Below are 24231 nucleotides of genomic sequence, written 5' to 3'. Positions count from 1 at the left end.
CGCGCGCCCAGCAGCCGCTTCTTGCGCGGCCGGGACGGCGACGGCGGCTGCGCGCCCCGGCGCCCCTCGGCTCCCTCAGCGCGGAGAGGAGAAGCAGGGCAAGGTGGCGAGGATGCTCCCCGCCGCCAAGCAGTTGCTCCGGGGCTGCAGGAGAAGGTGGCGAGCGCCTCAGCCCCTGGTGCTCCTCGCCGCTCCTCTGAGAAGGGAAAGCGGCGGCTTTCTCGCAGCGGACCGGCTGCAGGTGAGTGGCGGACACGGCTTGCCCCCCGGCGCAGGCGGCGACCCCGTCGCTCGCTGCTTCCTCCTCCTTTCTTGGCTCAGGCCTGAGGAAAGAAACTTCTTAGCGCACGCGCCACCCGCTCCTTCCTCGGCAAGGCGAGGCGGGCGCTTGCCCGGCTTTGGCCGTCTGTTGCTCCACAGCCTTCCTGCCTTGCTGGAACTTCGGCCGCCCGCCCGCGGGGACACGCCCGCGAGACGGCAAGTATAAAGTTGCAGCTGGCTGTGGAGCTGGGCGGGGAAGGGAGGAAGGAGCCGCCCTCTTCCTCCTCCTCCGCCTTGGTCTCTGTCGTCTTGAGTTTCAGGCTGTAATCGTGTTTTCCGGCTTGGGGGCGAGGGAGGATGCTTACATTAATAGGGTGGGGTGGCGGGGTAGGGAAGGGTTCCCCCACCCCCTTTCTCGAAGTTTACTGTCACTGCTTTGGATCCCTTTTGCTGATCAGATCCATCTGCGTGCAAACTCAGGAGGAGGAGGAGGTCCCCAGGCCGACTCCAAAGAGAGGGAATATGTAAGCAAGTCCCACAAATAAGTGCTTTAAATTTGTTGTTAGCCCAGTTTTCTGAATTGGGAAGGGCCGGGCATTTTTTTTTTAAATTATTATTATTTAGAGCAAAAGCAAGAAGCCAGACACTTGAATGCTTGTTAACCTATGGTGTAAGCTTCCACATGATTTACACGTTCTGATCCTAGGTGTATTTACATGGCAGCAAATCCTGCTGCGTTCAGTGATACTGTCTTCCTTAGAAATGCCTTTTTCTTTTCTTTTTTGGTAGACTTGAGTGCTGTGAACTGGGAATGTTGCTACTGTTGGAGGAAGGTTACATGCATGCTCAGTCGTAAATAAGAGAGCCTATGTGTACATGCTGTGAGGGTTTTATTCTCTGAGTCGCCAGTGGGATTTCAGTCCTTGGGTATTAATAGCTCATTAATCGCCCATTCACTAAAACCATTTGAAAGCACTAATGGCGTCCAGAGTCCTATCCTGCCTTGTTGGCATATGTGCACCTTACAAAATGTCGGAGGAAGGCAGCCTTATTACATTGACTGTGAACATTAAAGAGAGGCTGCAAAGTGCTAGCCTACCAGTGATATCTCAGAGTGCTCTTCTGTAATTCTAGAAGACTCAGTGTTAATCAGTCTCCTGCACAGTTGTGTTTCATTATTAAGAAGCCTGTGGGGATGGTCCCATAGGAGACACCAATTAGTTCAGCTAGCTGAAGCAGTGGTAGGTAGCTTCTTATTCTTTTCACCTTGCATGTCACTCTTTTTCATACCTTACATTACAGGTTGTCAAACAGGCTTCCTAGTGGTCTGTGCCTCAAGAGGAAAAGGTGTTGGTGCAACAAATAATATAGTATTAAATTAGTTTGGAAGTTAGTGCTTGCTACCCAGCTCCCGGCACCAGTATTACATAGAAATCTAAGGTATATATAGGTAATTGATACTTGGTGTGCTTTCCTTAAAATAAGAGTTTTGTGAATCGCGAAACTTGCTGACGGATGTTTAGCCACCAGCTTTTTTATATCTGTGCAGCTAGTGGCTTTTCATTCCTTGCCAAACCTTTATACAGGAGTAAAGGATTTTTCTCTTTGGGAGCCTCTAGGCATATCTGAGACAAATGCATTTGGCAGGAGTTATTGCATTGTTCAGGGAAAACGGTGATGATAGGAGTCAGTTTCTTGTTGCTTGGAGGCAAAGTCTTCCCCTATGACAGGCAAAACAAAGAAGGTCTTCAAAATCCATAGTTGAAAACCATGACCCCCCCAGCACTTTTCTTCTTCTTAACTTGTCCTAGTTCTGAAAGGGTAATGAATCATCAATGGAAAGCGTTTTAAATAACACTTGATTTAGCACAGCTGCACGCTTTTTGAGTTGAGTCTAGCACGGAGACAATGTTGTTTGGAAAACAGAAAATTTGCATAGAAATGAATCCTGCAAATAAATATGCGCTTGATAAATTGACAGGGTTTGGTAAACCTGTCATTTGCAAGTGCCTGCTTATAGACACTGCAAAACGTTTGTCTTCATTACCATAATTTCTGGAACTTTTAGGGCACGTATCCCTGTAACACAATCACTTTATATTTTATGGACAGTGCAGTAGCAATGTAGACAAGCAGTTCTAACATTCCACCCCATCTCATTTTGTGTACTCTACCCTTGTAGTTAAGTGAATCATAACTATTCATTTACTTCTTAATGTGTACCATGTGGCAAGGTTATCAGTAACTTTGGTTTTACCATATTTTTCGCCCTATAGGACGCACTTTTTCCCCTCCAAAAATGAAGGGGAAATGTGTGTGCGTCCTATGGGGCGAATGCAGGCTTTCGCTGAAGCCTGGAAAGCGAGAGGGGTCAGCGCGCACCGACCCCTCTCGCTCTCCAGGCTTCAGGAAGCTCTGCGCAACCCTCGGGAGACCGGTGCCACTTCGTGCTCGCCTCTGGAGGGTTGCGCAGAGCTGCCTGCAGTCCCGGGGTGAGCGCAGGCTTTCGCTGAAGCCTGGAAAGCGAGAGGGGTCAGTGCGCACCGACCCCTCTCGCTCTCCAGGCTTCAGGAAGCTCTGCGCAACCCTCGGGAGACCGGCGCCACTTCGCGCCCACTTCCCGATGGCTGCGCAGAGCTGCCTGCATTCCGAAGCCTGGGGAGACCGGCGTGACTTACCGCTGGCGTCCCTAGGCTTGCAGATAGCAGGCTGTTCTCGGGGCTGGGATTGGGGGAAGCTCGGGCTTCCCCCGCGCCAGCCCCGTGCCTGGGGGGGAAATAATTTTTTTCCCTTTATTCCCCCCCCCAAAAAAATACACCTAGGTGCGTCCTATGGGCCGGTGCGCCCTATGGGGCGAAAAATACGGTACTCCCTTGGAAAATGGAAGCTTGAGCATCGTTTGGCATCGCTTCTAGTAAACACCTTTTAATGGATTTGTATTCAGAGACACTTGCTTAAAAATATGCTGTGGGAATGCCAAGGGGCCTTGACGGTGCAGGGTATAAATCTTTAAAACAATAAAGTTCTTCATCAAGTGGTTATATTGCTGCCTCCCATATTGAGGGCCTCTGAGATGACTATAAATCTGCTTCATTGTCTTGCAAGACAGATTATTTAAAAACGATCTGTAGTATTCCTATAGGGAAGATTATGTGCTTGGTTTGCAATTGTGTCCATAATATTGTTCTGAAGTGCATAGGGTATATAAAAAGCTGCATGCATGAAAAAGAAGATTGTGGTGCTTTTTACTGTATATGCTGTAATTGAAAGTTAAAACTTAAAATTGTAAATAATAGCAAAATATAACCAACAGTTGCATTAATCCTCTGTCATGGTTAATGCTAGCAATCCACTTTTCTAATTTGACACAAACGTCTGCAGCAAATCCATTTTCAAATGCTAGATTTGGAACCATTAAATGTGTTATTACTGAGTTGCAAATGGGATTTGGAAAAACAGAACCTGTGCTAGATCTAATATTCAACAAAGTGCTTCTGGTAGAGACATTGGCTGGTCAGTGGAACTCCTCCAGCTTTTCTCTTTGTGGACCCTTAAATCCGTTTTGGGGGTTCCTCCAGTCATCTGGAGCAGAATCAGGGGTGCCATGGGAAAAGAAGACAGAGAAGACATTCCTTTGTGTAGAAATCCTTGTGATAATGAAAACGTTTTGTTAGATACTGCCCTCGGTGATTTTGCATTATACCCAAAAGTACATCCATAAATTGACAATTATGTTTAACCTTTTGATATTACTTTGGAAACAGTTGCTTAAATTTGATATCCAGCCCAAATTTTTGATTGCATAAATTCCAACTTGGTGGAAGGGAGAAGTTTGGCTTAAATGGTTTGCCCAATGCCATGTAGATTGCACAGCCTATGCTGATTCCGGTGCTATTTCTTTTAGCCAGGTGTGTGTTGGTTAGATGGGGAAAATGTGGCAGAACAAGAAAGAAGTACAGAATCAAATATCAGGTGCAAGTGGATTGTATTGCATGAATCAATCAATCAATTCATGAATCAATCAGACCCTCTTCCCTTTTGTGGATCTGCCCTGGCTCACTTGGCCTAAAATGGTAGATGTATATTACTTTCCTCCTACATAATCATTATTACTTTCAGCCCCTCTCAGGAAAGCTCCATGTGGAACTCGGAATTTTGAGGATCCAATTTTATTTTAAAACTAGAGCAAGGAAGCCTTCACAAGATCAAGTCCCAAATTCTTCTTCATTTCGCCTAAAGGTGTGTAATGAAAACACCAGCAGAACCTTCTGGGGAAAGCATTGCACAAATGGGGAGCTAATGCAGAAAAGGCCTGTTTCTCATGTTGCCACCCTCTGGACTTCTGTTGAGGAGGCATACGAAGAAGGGCCTCAGAGGATAATCTTAGGGTTAAGGTAGGTTCATATGGAGAGAGGCGGTCCTTGAGGTATTGCGGTACTGAGCTTACCTCACATCATTGTTAGGGGCATAGGTCCCCTAAAATGAGAAAGCAAGTTATAAGAACAGTGATGTTGTCAATTACCCAACCAATTCATCCTGATTCCTAAAGGGAACCTGACATGCAATTGCTTGGTGCACTTGCAAACATTCCTCTTAATCCTTAAACACACATTTTTCAAAGGCATGTAAACCAGCTTGACTGCATTTCCTCTGTAGCTGAAGCAGGAGAATGTATGTCTAAGTCTAATGGGTAGTGGAACAGATTCCCAGACTTGCAGAGGCAAGGAAAAAAATCCATAATACAGTATATATGGTGTGCCACTACAGAGGAAATAATAGGTGGTTCTTCCATTATCCCTGACCATTAACGATACTTGGCTGGGGCTGAATGAATCCAACTTGTTTACTGTCAACAAACAACGATCTGGAGGTTTGACGCCCTTCATTACAAATAAACCCAGGACTCTTCCTTAGTCATGATTTGTTTAGCTATTCTGTTGGGTAGTTACTAAGCTTCGAAAACACGAGGCAAGAAAAACGAAACAAACTTTGCAGATACAAGCTATGGCTTGTTTGTTCATCTGTGGGATAATTTGGGGTGAACTCATGGTTAAACCACAGAGCCTAGGGCTTGCCGATCAGAAGGTTAGGGGTTCGAATCCCCATGACAGGGTGAGCTCCCGTTACTCAGTCCCTGCTCCTGCCAACCTAGCAGTTCGAAAGCACGTCATGTGCAAGTAGATAAATAGGTACCGCTCTGGCGGGAAAGTAAACAGAGTTTCCGTACGCTGCTCTGGTTCGCCGAAGCGGTTTAGTCATGCTGGTGACATGACCCGGAAGCTGTACGACGGCTCCCTTGGCCAGTAAAGCGAGATGAGCGCCGCAACCCCAGAGTCGTCTGTGACTGGACCTAACGGTCAAGGGTCCCTTTATCTTTACCATTGTTTGTTAAACCATAGCTTAAGCAAACCATGACCCAGGGTTATGTGTGATCCAGGTCTTGAGACAGAGCAGTAAAAACAACAGCACCAGAAGATAGGCACAAGTAACAACAGTATTATTGAAGTGAAGAAATAAGTATAAAGCTGCAAGGAAATGAGCATTTGTGAAAGGTTCCTTAAGTCTTTGTTTTTTATATCAATGTTGTCTAAATATATAGCACAAATGCTGCACAATGAGAGATCACATTTCTACTTCTAAGGTGTGTTTTTTTTTTTTTAAAAAAAAGCAACCAACCAAACAAACAAATAACTGTGGTTGTGCTCAGAATCTTGACAATGGCCTTGGCTTTAATTCTCTTCTTCCACATTCTTTTCTTCCACATTCAATTGAAGGGGGAAAGTGTGTTGAGTGATTTTTGCAGGTTTTAAGAACCTGACACTCAGTGATCAAAGTGAAAGATTGAAGATAGAAACTTAACATAACATACCCAAGACATGCTTCAACTTTCTACTTCCAAAATTCTACATATCATTAGCAAAGAAGTTTGAGAGCATTGTACCAGACATCCAGTATATTTGACAGCAATATTGTATTTTCAAGCTAATGGGCATCACACATTCTTTCAGCTGAAGTTTACGCTTCCCTAACTGCTATGATAACATGCAGTAATGCCAGTTCTTGAGGCAAACTTGGGAGCCAGCCTTTAAAATTCTCATTCAATATTCTCAATCTGTCTGCTTTCTGGAGCAATCAACCTCCTCTCTCTCTCTCTCTCTCTCTCTCTCTCTCTCTCTCTCTCTCTCTCTCTCTCAGATTGAGACTACATAGAATTTTCTTCAAAATCAGGACTGAAACTCGCTCCAAACTATGGTTTCATGTTTTGCATTTAAAGGAGATCCTGGTTAAGCATACCTGTAATTAATAGTGCTGATGCCAGCTTTATGTATATAAATGTCTGTATGTCTCCTTTGTGTGCTAACCCTCCTAAGAGTGCTTGCATCATAGTGATACAGAAACCAGTCTTAAAATATTGGGCATCTTATAGGCCTCTGGTTGGCCACTGTAAGAATAAAGTACTGGCTGAGATGGACCTTTATCCTGATCCAGCAGGATAAAGGGGGGCAGGGGCACTGTGGTCTAAACCACTTAGGTTATTGGGCTTGCTGATCAGAAGGTTGCAGGTTTGAATTTGCGTAACAGAGTGAGCTCCCATTGCTCTATCCCAGCTTCTGTCAACCTAGCAGTTCGAAAGCACACCAGTGCAAGTAGATAAATAGGTATCACTGTGGTGGGAAGATAAAAGGCATTTTTGTGCGCTCTGGCTTCCATCGCGGTGTTCTGTTGCGCCAGAAGCTGTTTAGTCATGCTGGCCACATGACCCAGAAAGCTGTCTGTGGGGAAAAACTCCGCCTCCTTCGGCCTGAAGCGAGATGAGAGCCACAACTCCATAGTCACCTTTGACTGGACTTAACTGTCCAGGGGTCCTATACCTTTTTTACCTGATCCAGCAGAGCTCTTCCTTTGTGTGTGTGAATGAGTGTTTGCATATAACAAAGTTTTATTCATATAGCATATAAATAATATCCCGTATAAATGATGCAACAGCAATTTAAAATGAAGGCAAACATTGTGTTTATTAACTAAAACATTATTAGAACAGTGACAGCTGAAAACAATACAAAACATTTATCTATTAGTTAAAAGCCAAAAGGCCTGTTTAAAAATAGTAAAGGGGCGCATTGCTTAAAGGAGGAGGAATTCCAGAGATGATAACGTAAGAAGAAAAGATGCTCAAAGGCCCATCTAGAATCATAGAATTTTAGAGTTGGGAGGAATCATGTAGGTCATCTAGTCCAATCCCCTGCTATGCAGAAATCATTTGCCCAATGTGGGGCTTGAACCTACAACCCTGAAACAGTAGTACCCGGGTTAAGAACTTAATTCGTTCTGGAGGTCCGTTCTTAACCTGGAACTGTTCTTAACCTGAGGTACCACTCTAGCTAATGGGGCCTCCTGCCACCGCCACACGGTTTCTGTTCTCGTTCTGAAGCAAAGTTCTTAACCCAAGGTACTATTTCTGGGTTAGCGGAGTCTGTAACCTGAAGCGTCTGTAACCCGAGGTACCACTGCATTAAGAGTCTCAGGCTCTACCAACTGAACTATCCTAGGTCTATTCCATCCTTTGGTTTCCCCAGTGCCCAAACACACTTTTAGGAAGCCTGCAGTATCGTTCTCCCACTCCTAGTCACCAGCAAATGATTTGGAGGCATTCTGCTTCTTACACATATTAAATACATCTATTGTGACTTTATAACTTTATTCTCTATGAATAAGTAGCATACATTTGGAGACTGGGTACCAGTTTACTTACCACGATAAACAGAGCTATATGCATCAGCCATTAGTGGGTAACGTTGTAGCTGAGTTTGGTTCTTCTCTCTCTGCTTTGTGCTCAAATATTCTTTTACTTATTTATAAGCCTCCAGTAACTGAGAATTGCCCACTCACCTTAGCAAGAGAAAGCTGAGACTCTTTATCCAATTTTAAGTTGTTTCCCGACGCGTTCTGCTTTTGGAATTAACCCATCTGTGTACACGAATCCAGTTCTGAGTATTGATTCTTCTGAGTGATTTTATAGGAGCAGTCTAATATACAGTGTATTTTATATAGCCTGTTACCACACATAATATTTTCCCACAGCTTTACCCTTTGTAGTTTGCCGCTTTAAAGCTGGCTGTATAAACTTCTTAAGTGGGTTTACTACCAGCAGGACAAAACTGGTTTTAGCACAACTATGCTGTTCTGTAAGTGATTTCTGTGAAACTCTTGTCACCGATAAAGCCTTTATTTGTGACAACAAAATGGTCTTTCAAAATCTATTTGGGTAGAATAGATAGAGATCTCATGTGAGTTAAAAATAAATTTTACTGTTGTTGGTCTGTCAATGCATCACTCCAGAAATAACATTTTTAGGACTGATATTAAAATGGAGATTCACAGTTATATTTATGATTGCAGCAAAATGAAGCTACAGAGGCCCACGGCAATCTGCATCCTTCACAAATGATCGGCATTAAACAAAAAACAAAAACCCAGACTTAATGCCCTTGTTATAAAAATAATTTATGCTCTGTTATTTACACAAATGAATTGTTCAAACACATATAACAATCAATTAAGCAATGAAAACACACATAATCTTGAAACTACAGAAGAGTAGCAGTAGACTAAGACAAACTTGAAAGTAGCAGGTCACAGACTTATTTAAATGGGTCTTGGAGGTTCATACCCAGTTTCAGTCCAGGAAGAAAAGGACTAAGACTCATCTCCTCAGGATAGGTGTTCTAAAGTTTCAGTGCTGCTACCAAAAAGGCCACATAGCTCATACCTGTCTTCCTGTTGAATCCCAGTGGTGATGGAGAGTAGAGCTTATGAAGCTTACCTTTGGGCGTAAGCAGTATTGTTTTAGGATAAGGGTGGTTAATCTGTGGCCCTCCAGGGGTTCTCAGTGATCAGGGATGATGAGAATTGTATTCCAGTAGCATACGGAATGCCACATCTAAGTTAGGAAAATGTGGTTTTGAAGATATCCTGGTTCAAGGCTATTAAAGTCTGGTCTTTTTTATATATCAACAGTTTGTTCTGCAAGGGATTACAAATGAAGGAGGAGACAAGGAGAACTGGGAGTTTTTTCCACCTTCAATTTACCATGCACTGTGGTGTCATTGTGCCATGCCTATGGCTGGGACAGGTCTATTAAAGAGTCTGTTGCACTGGTTGTGTGGAGTTCAATGCTCGTGGCTGAAGGAACACATGAATATTTTCTAGGTCCCTTTATCAGATTTCAAGAGTATCAAGGATTTAGTATTTTTTTCAACCTCTATGATATTGCAAACCTTCCAACCAGCAACGTAAAATAGCATCACAACATCTTTGAACAAGATTCAAATCAAGGCACGTTTGTTACTTGCTGCTGTGAGCAGTGGCGTAGCGTGGGGGGTGCAGGGGGGGCCGGCCGCACCGGGCGCAACATCTGGGGGTTAGGGTTAGGGGGCGCAAATCCACGGGTTAGGGGGCGCAAATTCATGGGTTAGGGGGCGCAAATTACTTGCCTTGCCCCGGGTGCTGACAACCCACGCTACGCCACTGGCTGTGAGAGAGTACAGAGAGATGCAGTCAGGCAGAGCAAAACTATTTAGATGTCTCATCCAAATGTTCCGATTTCTATTCCTGTAGCTAAAGCCCCAGCATAAGTGCAGGTTTTGCTTTGCAAATTACTCTTGTCTGTCGTTGCCAACAGACTGCTATCGTTCTTGACACTTTCCCTGCCTAGAGGTGCTGGATGACATAGATTCAACAATGCAGTTGAATGTCTCCTCTCAGGTGAGCTCTTCAGTTGGTGTAGAGCACAGAAAGGGACACTTTCTTAACCTACTTAAAAGCTTTGTAATAGATTCTGCCATCCCCCAGTACATCAGCAGCAGCTGTAATGAATCATTCCTTAGCCTTGGAAAAGAGCTTTCCAAATATATCTCGCATCTGTACAGTTGGCATCTTATTTATGTTCCTTTGTCTCATGAGGTTAATTTCCTTGGTGATTTTGCCTGCTACACAGTAGGCAGGCAGGCCTGAGTCCGTGATATAGTTAGATCAGAGACTGTGAAGAAAGCATTTTGAATTTCTTGGAATTCACTTACATGTCCTTGGCTTTATGCCCTAGGTTTATGCCATGGAACTGGCAAAAATCTAGGGTCAGCCTACATATGTAGAAAACATACACCGTCATGTTGTAGACAACAATCCCATGACTGCAGACATGGGGAATGAATCTCCAACAAATGTAGCCTATAGCTATGTATGTGCTTTTTTTCTTACCAAGAGAGAGCACTAGGGCAATGAAACTGCAGCAGATGAAGAAGCAAGGCTTCATCATTCCTTCCTCATCTGTGTCAAAGTTCTGGTCTGGACTTGCATTTTTGGTTACACTCCTCACTTAGGTGCATTCAGAACAGCCTGTTACCCCCCCCCCAGAGGAAAGATTCTCTTCTCTCCAAGGGATTTAGTGGATAGTAGATACACAGAGAAGTCCCAACAGACACTAGTAAACTGTCTTCTGTTATGATGAGTGTGGGAGAGAATTTATATGTGCCTTTTCCTCAAGTAAATTTGTCTTGAAGTGCTCCCCCCTCCCCGATAATTCCAGTAGTAGCATATCTTACAAACATCCCATGCATCCACACAAAAGGTAGGTTAATACGTCCTACAAAGTGAATGTGTTCTAAAGTTTTGATCCAAGATTATAATAATTGCCATTTTGTTTTATTTGAGATTCCTCCCCCTCCCACAAGAACATTTCATCGCAAAAAAAATATTGTCTAAATCAGAAAACATCATGTGAATAAGCTCTAGTCTTGGCTTGTTGATGTGCACAAGTAGAGTTTCTTGGATCTTAAAATGCCAATTTAAAAAGAGAGAGTGCATAGAAGGCCAATAAAAGGCAAGACATTTGTGGTCCAAGCTTGTCATCTGTTTTGTGAATATTGCATTGCAGAGTCTGGAGAAAAGCCAGGCAGATCCTCTCATCCCTATTACAAGGAACTTGCCTGCCTCAGCACTTGTAACAACAACATCCATTCTCTTGCTTTCGATTTTGGTTCAGTGCCAATGTGACATAATGGAATTGAGAGTGGCATACTGCCACCGTAGTATTTTGTTTGGCCAAGGGGCTGGGTTATAGTTGCTGCTTTGATTAAGGGTAAAAGCTTATTCAGAAGGTTTAATTGTGGAGTTAGAGCTCCTATCTCAACCCTTTCTGAAATTGGGCTTTTGGAGCAACAATTCTGCTGAAAATGATCTCTGTTATAACTTTCTCCTGTAACAAAATGTTTCAGTGTGGAGTAGTTGGTTATCTTTGTGGTTCCAGCCAGTATTCTGTATGCCATCCTCTCCATCGAAACTTAGCATTATGTAGCTACTAAGCATGCTTAGGCCTCAGTAAACTCTTTTGGGTTTTCCCATTTCATTTTCTCATAAATATTTCCTCCCATAGTTCTGTAAACTTTGGGTTGTGCATGGATGGTGTCATTTTGGCTACATGAGTTGTTACTATGATTTTTCTTAAGATAACCAAATTCTTAAGGTAACCACATTTTATGTGATGGTCCCTAACACCATAAGGCTACGGTGGTACCTCAGGTTACAGACTCTGCTAACCCAGAAATAGTACCTCGGGTTAAGAACTTTGCTTCAGGATGAGAACAGAAATCGGGTGGCGGAAGCAGGAGGCCCCATTAGCTAAAGTGGTATCTCCGGTTAAGAACGGTTTCAGGTTAAGAAGGGACCTCCAGAATGAATTAAGTTCTTAACCCGAGGCACCACTGTACTAGTAATCTATATAGCAAACAAAATGAAGCTAGTCAGAGTATTTCAAAACCATGCTTTATCTTGGGGAGCAAGTAGTTTATTTCAGTACACAACAAACATTTGCCCACTTAATTCATTTAGCCAGCGTGGTGTAGTGGTTAAGAGCAGTGGACTCGTAATCTGGTGAACTGGGTTTGTGTCTCCGCTCCTCCACATGCAGCTGCTGGGTGACCTTGGGCTAGTCACACTTCTTGGGCTAGTCACACTTCTTCTCAGCCCCACTCACCCCACAGAGTGTTTGTTGTGGGGGAGGAAGGGAAGGAGAATGTTAGCCGCTTTGAGACTCCTTCGGGTAGTGATAACGCGGGATATCAAATCCAAACTCCTCCTAGAATCCTAGAGTTGGAAGAGACCACAAGGGCCATCGAGTCCAACCCCCTGCCAAGCAGGAAACACCATCAGAGCACTCCTGACATATGGCTGTCAAGCCTCTGCTTAAAGACCTCCAAAGTAGGAGACTCCACCACACTCCTTGGCAGCAAATTCCACTGTCGAACAGCTCTTACTGTCAGGAAGTTCTTCCTCATGTTTAGGTGGAATCTTCTTTCTTGTAGTTTGGATCCATTGCTCCGTGTCCGCTTCTCTGGAGCAGCAGAAAACAACCTTTCTCCCTCCTCTATGTGACATCCTTTTATATATTTGAACATGGCTATCATATCACCCCTTAACCTCCTCTTCTCCAGGCTAAACATGCCCAGCTCCCTTAGCCGTTCCTCATAAGGCATCGTTTCCAGGCCTTTGACCATTTTGGTTGCCCTCCTCTGGACACGTTCCAGTTTGTCAGTGTCCTTCTTGAACTGTGGTGCCCAGAACTGGACACAGTACTCCAGGTGAGGTCTGACCAGAGCAGAATACAGTGGCACTATTACTTCCCTTGATCTAGATGCTATACTCCTATTGATGCAGCCCAGAATTGCATTGGCTTTTTTAGCTGCCGCGTCACACTGTTGGCTCATGTCAAGTTTGTGGTCAACCAAGACTCCTAGATCCTTTTCACATGTACTGCTCTCAAGCCAGGTGTCACCCATCTTGTATTTGTGCCTCTCATTTTTTTTGCCCAAGTGCAATACTTTACATTTCTCCCTGTTAAAATTCATCTTGTTTGTTTTTGCCCAGTTCTCTAATCTGTCAAGGTCGTTTTGAAGTGTGATCCTGTCCTCTGGGGTGTTAGCCACCCCTCCCAGTTTGGTGTCATCTGCAAATTTGATCAGGATGCCCTTGAGTCCATCATCCAAGTCGTTGATAAAGATGTTGAATAAGACCGGGCCCAAGACAGAACCCTGTGGCACCCCACTAGTCACTCTTCTCCAGGATGAAGAGGAACCATTGATGAGCACTCTTTGGGTTCGGTCAGTCCTCTTCTTCTTTCACATGCTCAAGCTTGATATTATAAGGCAGATGATATATTTTTGGCAATAAATGTTCTCTACTTTCTATTAACAATCTCCTTGATTCAATTTACTTCTCTTAGCATATATTAATTATAATGCGCTGACTCAAGTATTTTTGTGGTGATGGTTGCAGCTCTAGCAGTGATTGGGTGAGCAGCTTTAAGTGTCACAAATGTGGTTACAAGAATCTCTGGTCGCCATTGAACTACTACCCCAGGCTTGAATTTCAAACTTTTGTATGAAAAATTAAGTAAAATCTTTGGCTACAGGCCTATAGACACCCTGCTGTTTTCCTTCAATTAGATCTTTATATATTATGCAGTCTTTGCAAATACTGTGTAATCTTTGAGATCTGTAGGGAAGCTTCAGAAGTCTTCTGACAGCTTTGTAGACTATTCCTCATTCATGTTGTAACCTGCAAAGTGGCCCTGGATCTAGCCTCCCCTATCCAGGAAAAAGGAAATACCGTATTTTTCGCCCTATAGGACGCACTTTTTCCCCTCCAAAAATGAAGGGGAAATGTGTGTGCGTCCTATGGGGCGAATGCAGGCTTTCCCGGGCTTCTTGCAGCTCCGCGCCACCCTCCGGATACCGGCGCAAAGCTGCGCGGAGCTCCAGAGGGTGGCGCGGAGCTGCCTGCGCTCCAGGGCTTCTTGCAGCTCCGCGCCACCCTCCCGATCCCGGCGCGAAGCTGCGCGGAGCTCCGGAGGGTGGCGGGGAGCTGCCTGCGCTCCAGGGCTTCTTGCAGCTCCGCGCCACCCTCCCGATCCCGGCGCGAAGCTGCGCGGGGCTCCGGAGGGCGGCGCGGAGCTGCCTGCGCTCCAGGGCTTCTTGCAGCTCCGCGCCACCCTCCCGATCCCGGCGCGAAGCTGCGCAGGGCTCTGGAGGGTGGCGCGGAGCTGCCTGCGCTCCAGGGCTTCTTGCAGCTCCGCGCCACCCTCCCGATCCCGGCGCGAAGCTGCGCGGGGCTCCGGAGGGCGGCGCGGAGCTGCCTGCGCTCCAGGGCTTCTTGCAGCTCCGCGCCACCCTCCCGATCCCGGCGCGAAGCTGCGCGGAGCTCCGGAGGGTGGCGGGGAGCTGCCTGTGCTCCAGGGCTTCTTGCAGCTCCGCGCCACCCTCCCGATCCCGGCGCGGAGCTGCGCGGGGCTCCTGAGGGTGGCGCGGAGCTGCAAGAAGCCCTGGAGCACAGGCACCTCCGCGCCACCCTCCCGATCCCGGCGCGAAGCTGCGCGGGGCTCCGGAGGGTGGCGCGGAGCTGCCTGTGCTCCAGGGCTTCTTACAGCTCCGCGCCACCCTCCCGATCCCGGCGTGAAGCTGCGCGGAGCTCCGGAGGTTGGCGCAGAGCTGCCTGCGCTCCAGGGCTTCCTGCAGCTCCGTGCCACCCCCCGGATCCCGGCACGAGGTCCTGCGGGGTCGCAAGGCTTGCAGGCAGCAGCCTGCAGCCCATAAGCTCGGGGGATAGCAGGGAGGCGCAGCGCCGCCACCCCGCTATTCCCTGACCTGATCTGAAGGCTGGGGGGGAGCAAGCTTGCTTCTCCCCCCCCCCCGCCAGCCCCACAAGCTCGGGGGATAGCGGGGAGGCGGAGCGCCGCCACCCCGCTATTCCCGGACCTGATCTGGAGGCTGGGGGGGGGGGGAGAAGCAAGCTTGCTTCTCCCCATCGCCAGCCCCATAAGCTGGGGGACAGCGGGGCAAGCCGCTGCCCCACGGAGGCTAGAGATGCTGTCCCTGAAGGCAGAAGAGGGAGATGGAGCGCTCTGTCTCTCTCTTCTAGCTTGGGGATGGCTGCGCAAACCTGGGGGGGAAATAAATTTTTTTCCCTTGATTTCCCCCCCAAAAAACTTGGTGCGTCCTATGGGCCGGTGCGTCCTATAGGGCGAAAAATACGGTAGCTCACTGCAAACACAGCTTGCAAGCTAAACCCAGCAAACCGTTATTATGTATAACTGGCACCTGGGAGATAAGGCTTCAGTAACGTGCCTTTAATTAGAAAGTCAAGTTTTCAAAAGAAATCCCGGAAAAAAGGGAGGGGAGAGAGTGAGCTTTTCAAGTCCTACAATCAACAGTTCTACTTAATGTAAAATACTGTGAAATGAAAAGCTATCAAAAGACTTAAATAGACAAAAGCATAGCGGAAGAGGAATTAGCTTCTTAAAGCATCCATCCTCTAGAAATTTAAATAGCCTTTTGCGGGGGGGGGAGGGAGATAAAGTCTGTGTTTTTCTGAACAGTTTGCATGCAAATCCTTACTGAAATGGAAATGTGGTTGTGTTTTTCTTTGGAAGGATGGTTGTATGAAATTATTCTACTTTACAGGAGAGGCAGCTGTCACGTAACAAGGGAATGAATGCACTGGAAGCTATGTTCCCTTGATGGATTGCATGCTAAAGAACCCAGGTTCATGTCTTGTCTTCTTTAGCTACAAGGATCAGGTAGCAGCTGGTGGTAAAGACCTTGTGCTTGAGACCCTGGAGATCCAGTGCATGTCAGAATAGACACTAGTTGGACTGAAAACAGTTTCATATATTTGAGGGTTGCCAGAGTCTCGAAGCTACCAGCATGAGTTTGACCAAACTGCAGGAGGCAGTGGAAGACAGGAGTGCCTGGCGTGCTCTGGTCCATGGGGTCACGAAGAATCAGACACGACTAAACGACTAAACAACAAGAGTCTTGAAGGGGTATGGGAAACCTGCAGCTTTCCAGATGTTGTTGAACTATAACTGCCGTCATCTCTGACCATTGACCAAGCTGGCTGTGGTTTATGGGAACTGGAGTCCAACAACATTTGAAGGGTCACAGGTTCCCCTACAGCAGGATTTCCCAGATTTGGTTCTCCGGCTGCTGTTGGACTAAAACTGCCATCATCCATAACTAGCAGGACCCAATGGTCAGGGGTGATGGGAATTGTAGTCTAAAAAGAGGTGGAGACCTAAGTTTGAGAAACCCTGGTGCCCTCCAGATGTTGTTGGACTCCTAACTACCATTTTTTCCAACCAGCTTGGTCAATGGTCAGGGGATATGAGAACTGTAGTCCAACCGTATCTCGAGAGGACTCTGTGTTGATGTTCTGTGCTCTATAGAGTGGTGGGTATGAAAGCTGCAATCATGTGCCTACTTCATTGGGCAGAGTTTGCACTGAAGTGTGATTGAACTCAGTGGGACTTACTTTCAAGTAAGCACAGTTGCACTCCAAGGCAAGGTCTGTGCTCTGGTAACCTCTAAGTTAGATTACTGCCCAGTTTATTCTGTGCTGCTTTGAAGATGGTTTGAAAGCTGCAGCTCATGCAAAATTTTGTGGCCAGATTATTAATTAGGATCAGGAGATCTGAACATAAAGCTCTAGTCCTGGTTTGTCAGCACTGACTGCCAGTTTGTTTCCAAACCCAGTTCAGAGTGTGGGTTTTGACCTTATAAAGCTTTACACAGCTTGAGACCCCAATATCTCAAGGGCTCTCTGTCTGAGATTGGCAGCTGGCCCCCTCAAATAAACGGGGGTTGTACCTGACACCAATATTTTCTCAGTGCCAGGTGAAGACATATATTCTGCCAAGCATTTGGATAACAATAATGGGTGGGTTTTAGTATCTGCTTTTGATGTTGGGTGAAGGTGGATATTTTTGTTTTGAAGGATTAAGATATTTAGTTTATTTGTACTGTGTTAATTATCACTTGTATTCCTGTATCTTTTTGTGTGTCACTTTGGTACTTCCTTTGGTTGTGGGAAGTGTTGAACAAATAACTAAACTAAAAGTAAGGCAGCCATCATGCTTGTTTTGGTTCCTTTTCCACCTTTACATCATGGAAATTCAGCTGTGCTAATTACTACCAAAAAGTTGAACCATTTATTGTAGTTTAATAAATTTAAGTGCTTCTTTTTTCAGGTGAGGAGGGAGCTAGGGGAAGCCTTCCTTTTTGTTGCAAAATGATATAGGTCCATAACGCCAATCCTAAAAAGAGCCTATTCCATACAGATTTTGGTGGCTACCATAACAAAGAATAAAAAAGTCAGGGGTCACTTCTTGTGAAGTTTTATAGATTCTCCTTATCCTTAAAAAAAGAAGAAATCTCTTCTGCTGAAATATCTTTCACATTCACTGGTTTTCATTTTGTATTTGTCTCTGTTTCCAATATATAGCACAAGCAATATTAACACCTGTATATGTGATGCTTTCTTTAGTTTTTCACATTAACTACAGAACCAGCAAAGCTAACCCTCCTTAGTCAAATAAGTGCACTGTATTATGTTCACCAAATCCAATGTTCACAGAGAGGAGAGAAAGTAAGGCTGAACATAAGTTGGCAAGTCTGCCTGTTAGAAATTGCTAACCGTTGCAATCTATACACTGCTTCTTTGATCCATTGGGAGTTGGCTGCAATGTTGTACTGCATACTTTGTGAGAGGAATGTGAAAAGCTCTCCTGTGGCTTTGAAGGATAAAGGGGCAGAGTTCAATACTGGTTGTCACTTTTGAGAAGGCAATTGACTTTTTCACTTCTTTGTCTGGTAATGGTGTCATTGCTGTAGACTCTCTTATTGTGCTGTCCACTTTCTTTTTTTAGTAATGCAAAAGCTATCTTCGCATGGCTAGAATTGGACTCTCCACACATTGGGGCCATTTTCTTGCCCTTTCTCACCTGCTTCATACAAGTGGCATGATGTTGCTCAAGTAGCAAGTGGGAGGGTAGGTACACTGCAATTTAGGATACAGAGATAGCTTTCACCTGCTTGATAGCTTTGTTGATGTCTCGTTATTGAAAATGTTTTCAATGAAAAAGTAACTATCCTGTCTCTTTCTTGAGATAGACTTCAGCTATTCATCTTGCTTGGATAAATAAGGGTTAGTGTTGAAGGATTTCTGTCCTGTGTATAAACATCTGTGTTTATTTTATGCATTTGTACCCACTTAACCACTGAAAAGACTCTGAGTGACTTAGGATAGCAAACAATACAACCCGTCTTCCTATTAACCTATCCTTAGTTAATGTCTTTGACGGCAGACAGGAGTGCAGAAGTCTTCACTCTGGTCCGCCGTCAGAGGATAATAGCCAGCTGTGTATGAGTTCAGTAGCGCAGCTGGCGAAAGATCAACCCACCTGTCCATCCCTAAAATGCTGTTTCTTTGCCTCTTGTGTGATAACCTTGCTTTGTTTCCTTATTCACCTTGTATGATGACCTTGCTGTAGATGAAAAATGGTTGTCGTATTTGGAACCGGGAAGGAATTTGCTTGCAAACCATTTTGGCCCATTTGGAAGTTTTGCCTTCCTCACAGAAATTGTAACAACTTTTGGTGGATAAGGCATTGGGTAGAATCCTAGTCCAGTTCTGGACACAGGGTGAATCACAGGGTGAATTAATGGGGTTTAAGTGGAAGCCTCTGTCCCGAAGCCAAGTGAGGTGCAGATGGGCCGTAAAGCTTTCAACAGCAGCCTGGGATGGGAGGCACCTAAGTTGACATTCATTTTGAGGGGGTCCATATTCCAGGCATGACCCTGCTGGAGGTAGGGCCTGCTTCCCATATATTCCTCACAGTTACATGCTTCAGATCTCAATATGTAGCTAGTAAGTCAGTCAGTCAGTCAGTCAGTCAATCAATCAACCAATCATATACATGCTTGTTTTAGGTTGTGTATCTATGGAAAGCTGAATCACATAGTAATGCATTCATAGATCATAGAATTAGAGAGTTGGAAGAGACCCTGGGGATCATCTAGTCTAACAGCCTGCAAAGCAGGAATATGCAGCTGTTCCAAACGGGGATCGAACTTGCAACCTTGTCACCATGCTCTACTCAACTGAGCTATCCAGACTTGTGGCAAGTTTGAGAGTATCTGATTTGTGGCATAACATAGATGGTAGGTGTTAAGTAGTGGGTTGACATAGCAGCCGGCACAGCGATTTCTTCAAGTAGCTCTTTATTAAGATAAGCTGGAATAGAACTGACTGCGAACAGCTCAGCCGGCCTGTATTTATAGGCAGCCGGCTGTCAACATTGTAACTACAACAGCTCAGAGTTCCCGCCTAAACTAACTGCCGCGGACCTGAGTGAAAACTATCTACAGACCTGAGTGAAAACTATATACAGTATCCCCCTGTTGGCCCAGGGTGAAAATACACTACATAACAGTAGGCATATTTTTTTGTGAACCTTCAGCTCACTTTCCATTCTTGATGCAGGATTATTTCAACAAATAAATTATTGTCATTAACCTTTAGATAGAAAAAAGCCCGATGTTAGCTTGAAAATAATAACTGGCCTCTTAAAAACACAAACATTTATACATAGAAAAATGCCTAGACCTAACCAATAGGAGTAGTTCATGTTTCTATACCTGACTACTACAAATTACAGGGATGGTATTTCTACACTGATTGGGCTCTAAGGCTTGTGTTCTGGGTGTCTGCCTCAAGTGGATCTTTGCTGTGGCATGTATACATACCCAAAAGAGCAACGGTAAGTGCAGAAATGAAATTTTGCTTTCTTGCTAATGAGCTTGCAGCTTGAAATTTTGATGAGGTAGAAAATTATTTTTGAAAAAGGTAGCAGCTCACTTTCATTTAGTGACCCTTGAGGGTGTGTGTGTGGGTGTGTGAAAACCACCCCAACCACTTCCCTGAGATTCTTTTAATTTGCCTTTTGGGTATTGACCTTCAGATGTAAGGTGCAAAAAAGGTTTAAGGACCCTGCATATGAAGTTTTGTGCTTCCAAAAACATTCCCCTCAAGGTCAAAATACACATTACAATATGTCTAGGTAAGGAGAAAATGCAATGTAGTACCTTAATTGCATGCAAAAAAATGTCATTCATCAGTCACAGCCTGTCAACATGTCCTGTACTTTCACTGCAACCTAAAATCTGCAACCTTTTCTTCACCTTTTATTTCCGATGAGACTAACTTGCTCTCACTCTCCATAATTTCTGTGATTTGTTGGTCCTTTCCTTATTTCATTTATTAATCTCTTCCCTGGTATGATTTAATGATTAAAAACATCAGCAATAAAAACCGCATATAAAAATCCAGATCCAATCCTCATATGGACTGGGGTAAGAATCTCCACTTCAAAGTAAGATCTTCAGTAGGCACTGAGAATATGATGATAATATTTAATGGAAGGGAATTCCAAAGGTTAGCACTGCCACACTAAAGGCCTGATTCCTACAGCATTTAGAAGCAACCTTCCAATGTGCTGATATTTGCAGGAGGCCTAATTCTGCAGAGCACAATAATGGGTATATTTTTAAGGCATTCTGATCCCATGGTGTTGTATAGGGTTTTATACTCTAGTACCAGGACCTTGAACTTAGCCTGCTAGCTAGCTGGCAGCCAGTTCAATTCTTTCAACAGTGGTATAACATGATGCCAATATTTTGCCCTAGGTCAGGGGTCTGCAACCTTTAAGACAAAAAGAGCCACTTGGACCCGTTTCCGAAGAAAAAAAATCTGGGAGCCGCAAAACTCGTCATTATAAAAATAACTTTTTGTCACTTTTTATTATTTCTTTGTTTGACCCCTCAGAATTACTCCTCCTCATAGAAATAAACGTTAAATTAACAAGTTACCTTTTTTTGTGTGTGTGTTCTTCACTCCCCTTCAAAACAGTGACCAGCATACATGCCCCCTTTCAATGCAGTGACCAGCGTACATGCCCCTTACAATTTAGCGGGCGGGCGGGAAGGTGACGTCGGGACGGTGCGTGACTAACGCACGCACCACCCCCATGCGACGTCACAGCCAGTACAGCGCCCGCCACAGTGGGGAGTGTCGGGGCGCACAATGCGCCTCCTCCCCTCGCTAGTATCCGCCCCGGTGTATCCCGCAAAGTATCCCGCAAAGGTGTAAAAGAGCCACATGCGGCTCCGGAGCCGCGGGTTGCAGACCCCTGCCCTAGGTGCAGATTCCGGGCCAACTTTGCAGGCAACCACAGATAGAGTGCATAGCAGTAATCCGTTCTGGAGGTTACCATTGCACGAACAACTGTGGTCAGGTTATCCCAGTCCAGAAATGGCCATAGCTGTCTTACCAGCTTGTTTTTAATTAGTCCCAACTTGCTTGAATTGCACACCCTTTCTACCGTAAATATCCTTTGAATGTTATTTTTTTGCTAATTCGGCAAGTTAATCATACTGCTTTGGGGAAGTTTCCTTGAGAACAAATCTTTCCTTCTGTGTTGTGAAAAAACAGATTGTACTCTGGATGCATCCTAATCAGGCCATAGAGAGTTGGGGCAGATCAGCCTGCTCTGGCAAATAGACTCTGCTTGCCCCAGGCAATAAAATCCATCCAAAGATAATTATAGCTCTGAGAAGGAGAGGGCCCTGGATGATTATTTGTCATAGGCATTTCCAGTTCTTTTAGCATATGTCCTTGGGAGAAAACTCTTTTCTGATAATAATAAAAAAACAGCACTCTGTTAATCAAGTAGCTTTGAAGTGAAAGCTATTTGTTGTTGTTTTTAAGAAAAGAGTCCCCTGTTTATTTCTTAGCTGAAGCTTTTATTCCGTATAAGAGGTAAGAGGTAACTCTGTTGGTCAGAATTCAGATGCTCTCCTTGCCATGTTACACTTGCTCTGTGCATTAAATTTGTATGCAAGCTGATGGCTTAAGATTTGAGCCTGCTTGATTTTGGTACTAGTCACGTGCATCCTCTAGGGGCAGTTAAGAGAGAGGAAGCATATGCATTTATCCTGTACCAGCAAATGAGGTGTGCAATGTGGCTTTAAGTGTTTACTTTTTTTAAGTGGCTTGGCTAGGTACAAAACACCCTAAATGTGCACTGAAAGCAAAGTCACTGGAAAAATACAACATTGTCATTCCTGCATTGGCATTTCTTCAGGGTACAATCCAGGGGGCTGTCAAAGTCTCTACAGAATGGGATGTGCTAGCATGAAAACCCTTCTGGGAACACTGTTTTGGCAAAAAAACTGTCCATGCTAAATCCTTTTCTATTTCACTTTTTAATGAACCCCTTGTACAATTATTAGTCGCTATTTAGTTGTAAGGACCATAAAGAAGGCTGATCGCTGAAGAATTGATGCTTTTGAATTATGGTGCTGGAGGAGACTCTTGAGAGTCCCATGGACTGCAAGAAGATCAAACGTATTCATTCTTAAGGAAATCAGCCCTGAGTGCTCACTGGAAGGACAGATCCTGAAGCTGAGACTCCAATACTTTGGCTACCTCATGAGAAGAAAAGACTCCCTGGAAAAGACCCTGATGTTGGGAAAGATGGAGGGCACAAGGAGAAGGGGACGACAGAGGACAAGATGGTTGGATAGTGTTCTTGAAGCTACCAGCATGAGTCAAACTGCGGGAGGCAGTGGAAGACAGGAGTGCTTGGCGGGCTCTGGTCCATGGGGTCACGAAGAGTCGGACACGACTAAACGACTAAACAACAACAAAAAATTTAGTTGTAAATACTATCAGATATTGTTTCCTGTTGGACACTGAACCTAATTCAAAGTTGATGAGGAAAGTGGGTCTAAACTGCAGATGGAACTTGTTTATTTCCCTTGCCCCTTTTCTCTTAAACAGAAACTGATTATATTTTTTCAGCTCTCAATATCTGGAGCCAGTTATGTAAATTTGCCTTTATTCTTTTTTCAAACTCTGTAAACTTTTTACGGATCCTTGTATGGCTTGTAATCCCGCCCCCCCCCCCCCAGTTTATAAATAACTGAAAATAAACTCATTCTGGACTCCCATTTTATTCCCCACCAGCTATTGAATGAAATCAGGCTTGTTATGTTTTTTTTCTTAATAGCATATGCATCTCACCCTTCTTCCAAGAAGCACTGGGCAGGATATAGCAGTAGATGGTTTATTTTTCCACAGATGGGCACAAACATGTAAGGTAAAAGAACTAAGGCAACATCGTGTTAGGAAAACTACCCAATAGATAGAGAACATTAAGCTAATTTTTAAATGAGGAGACTTTTTTTAAAAGGTTATTTGGAGCTACACTCCAGTGAAATTCTAACATTGGGAATTTGGTAAATGTTCCTCTCTGTGCCCACTTTACAAATAAACTGTCATTTAGAAAATTATTTCCTCCTGTGCTAAGAGCTATATAATTATATTTTCTTACACAGTATAAAGGATGAGCAGTGGCACATCTAAAGAAGGTAATTACTGCAATTACGTTGCTAATGGACACGGATCTGTCATACAGAATTTGCTCTGGTCTCTGCAATGGCTTTGTGATAGTCTAATATGCTCTAAATGTGTGTCACTAAAGCACAATAAATTTAGTATTGCAGGAAAGGAGTCACATCAGATTTGCAATGGACTGCGATTAGCTATTCATCTGGCCTGATTAAAATGCATGATGGGTACAACATGCAACCATGTCAAAACACATTAAAACCATATCAGATTTCAGTTTCAGATTTTGCTTGATGTGTCTTCAAACTAGCACAAAAGAAACCTTGCAGACTTAATAACAAAAAATATAGTATTGCTCAAAAAGCGGGTGTATTTTTAGGCTGATATTGATGCAGCACACAGATGCTTTGAAACCTATTCATCACTATTTTTAGCATTTGGTTATGCAGTAAATAACACTCCCTTTCCCCAAGGAGGTTCTGGCATGAAATGTGACTATAAACATTACCATAATTTGAGAAGTTTACTGACAGCAATGGGGACAGGCAGAGTCCAGTGGATAACATTGGAACATAGGAAGCTGCCTTATACTGACCATTATTCCATCTACCTCTGTATTGTGGATGTTGGCAGAGGTTCTATAAGATTTCAGACAGAATTCTATCTCAGCCC

At 44.4% G+C, this 24231-nt stretch overlaps 1 protein-coding gene across 3 annotated transcripts in view; it reads left to right on the top strand.

Moving 5' to 3' along the window:
* MCUB (mitochondrial calcium uniporter dominant negative subunit beta) overlaps window positions 1–24231 on the top strand; it is a 66912-nt gene continuing 42681 nt past the window's right edge. The window contains exons 1-2 of one of the 3 annotated variants that reach the window (XM_081208162.1): window positions 516–584; window positions 720–785. Coding sequence is in view for 2 of the 3 variants with exons in the window: in XM_081208161.1 (XP_081064287.1) it covers window positions 113–241 (129 nt within the window). In the remaining variant the exon portion in view is untranslated. Of the gene's footprint in view, window positions 242–515; window positions 585–719; window positions 786–24231 lie in introns of those variants that run through there. The other 2 variants (XM_081208161.1, XM_081208160.1) reach the window with 2 other exon arrangements.

The sequence above is a fragment of the Podarcis bocagei genome, assembly GCF_964188305.1.
Source record: "Podarcis bocagei genome assembly, chromosome: 9".
Lineage (NCBI taxonomy): Eukaryota > Metazoa > Chordata > Lepidosauria > Squamata > Lacertidae > Podarcis > Podarcis bocagei.
This window is presented reverse-complemented; position numbering and strand designations above follow the sequence as displayed.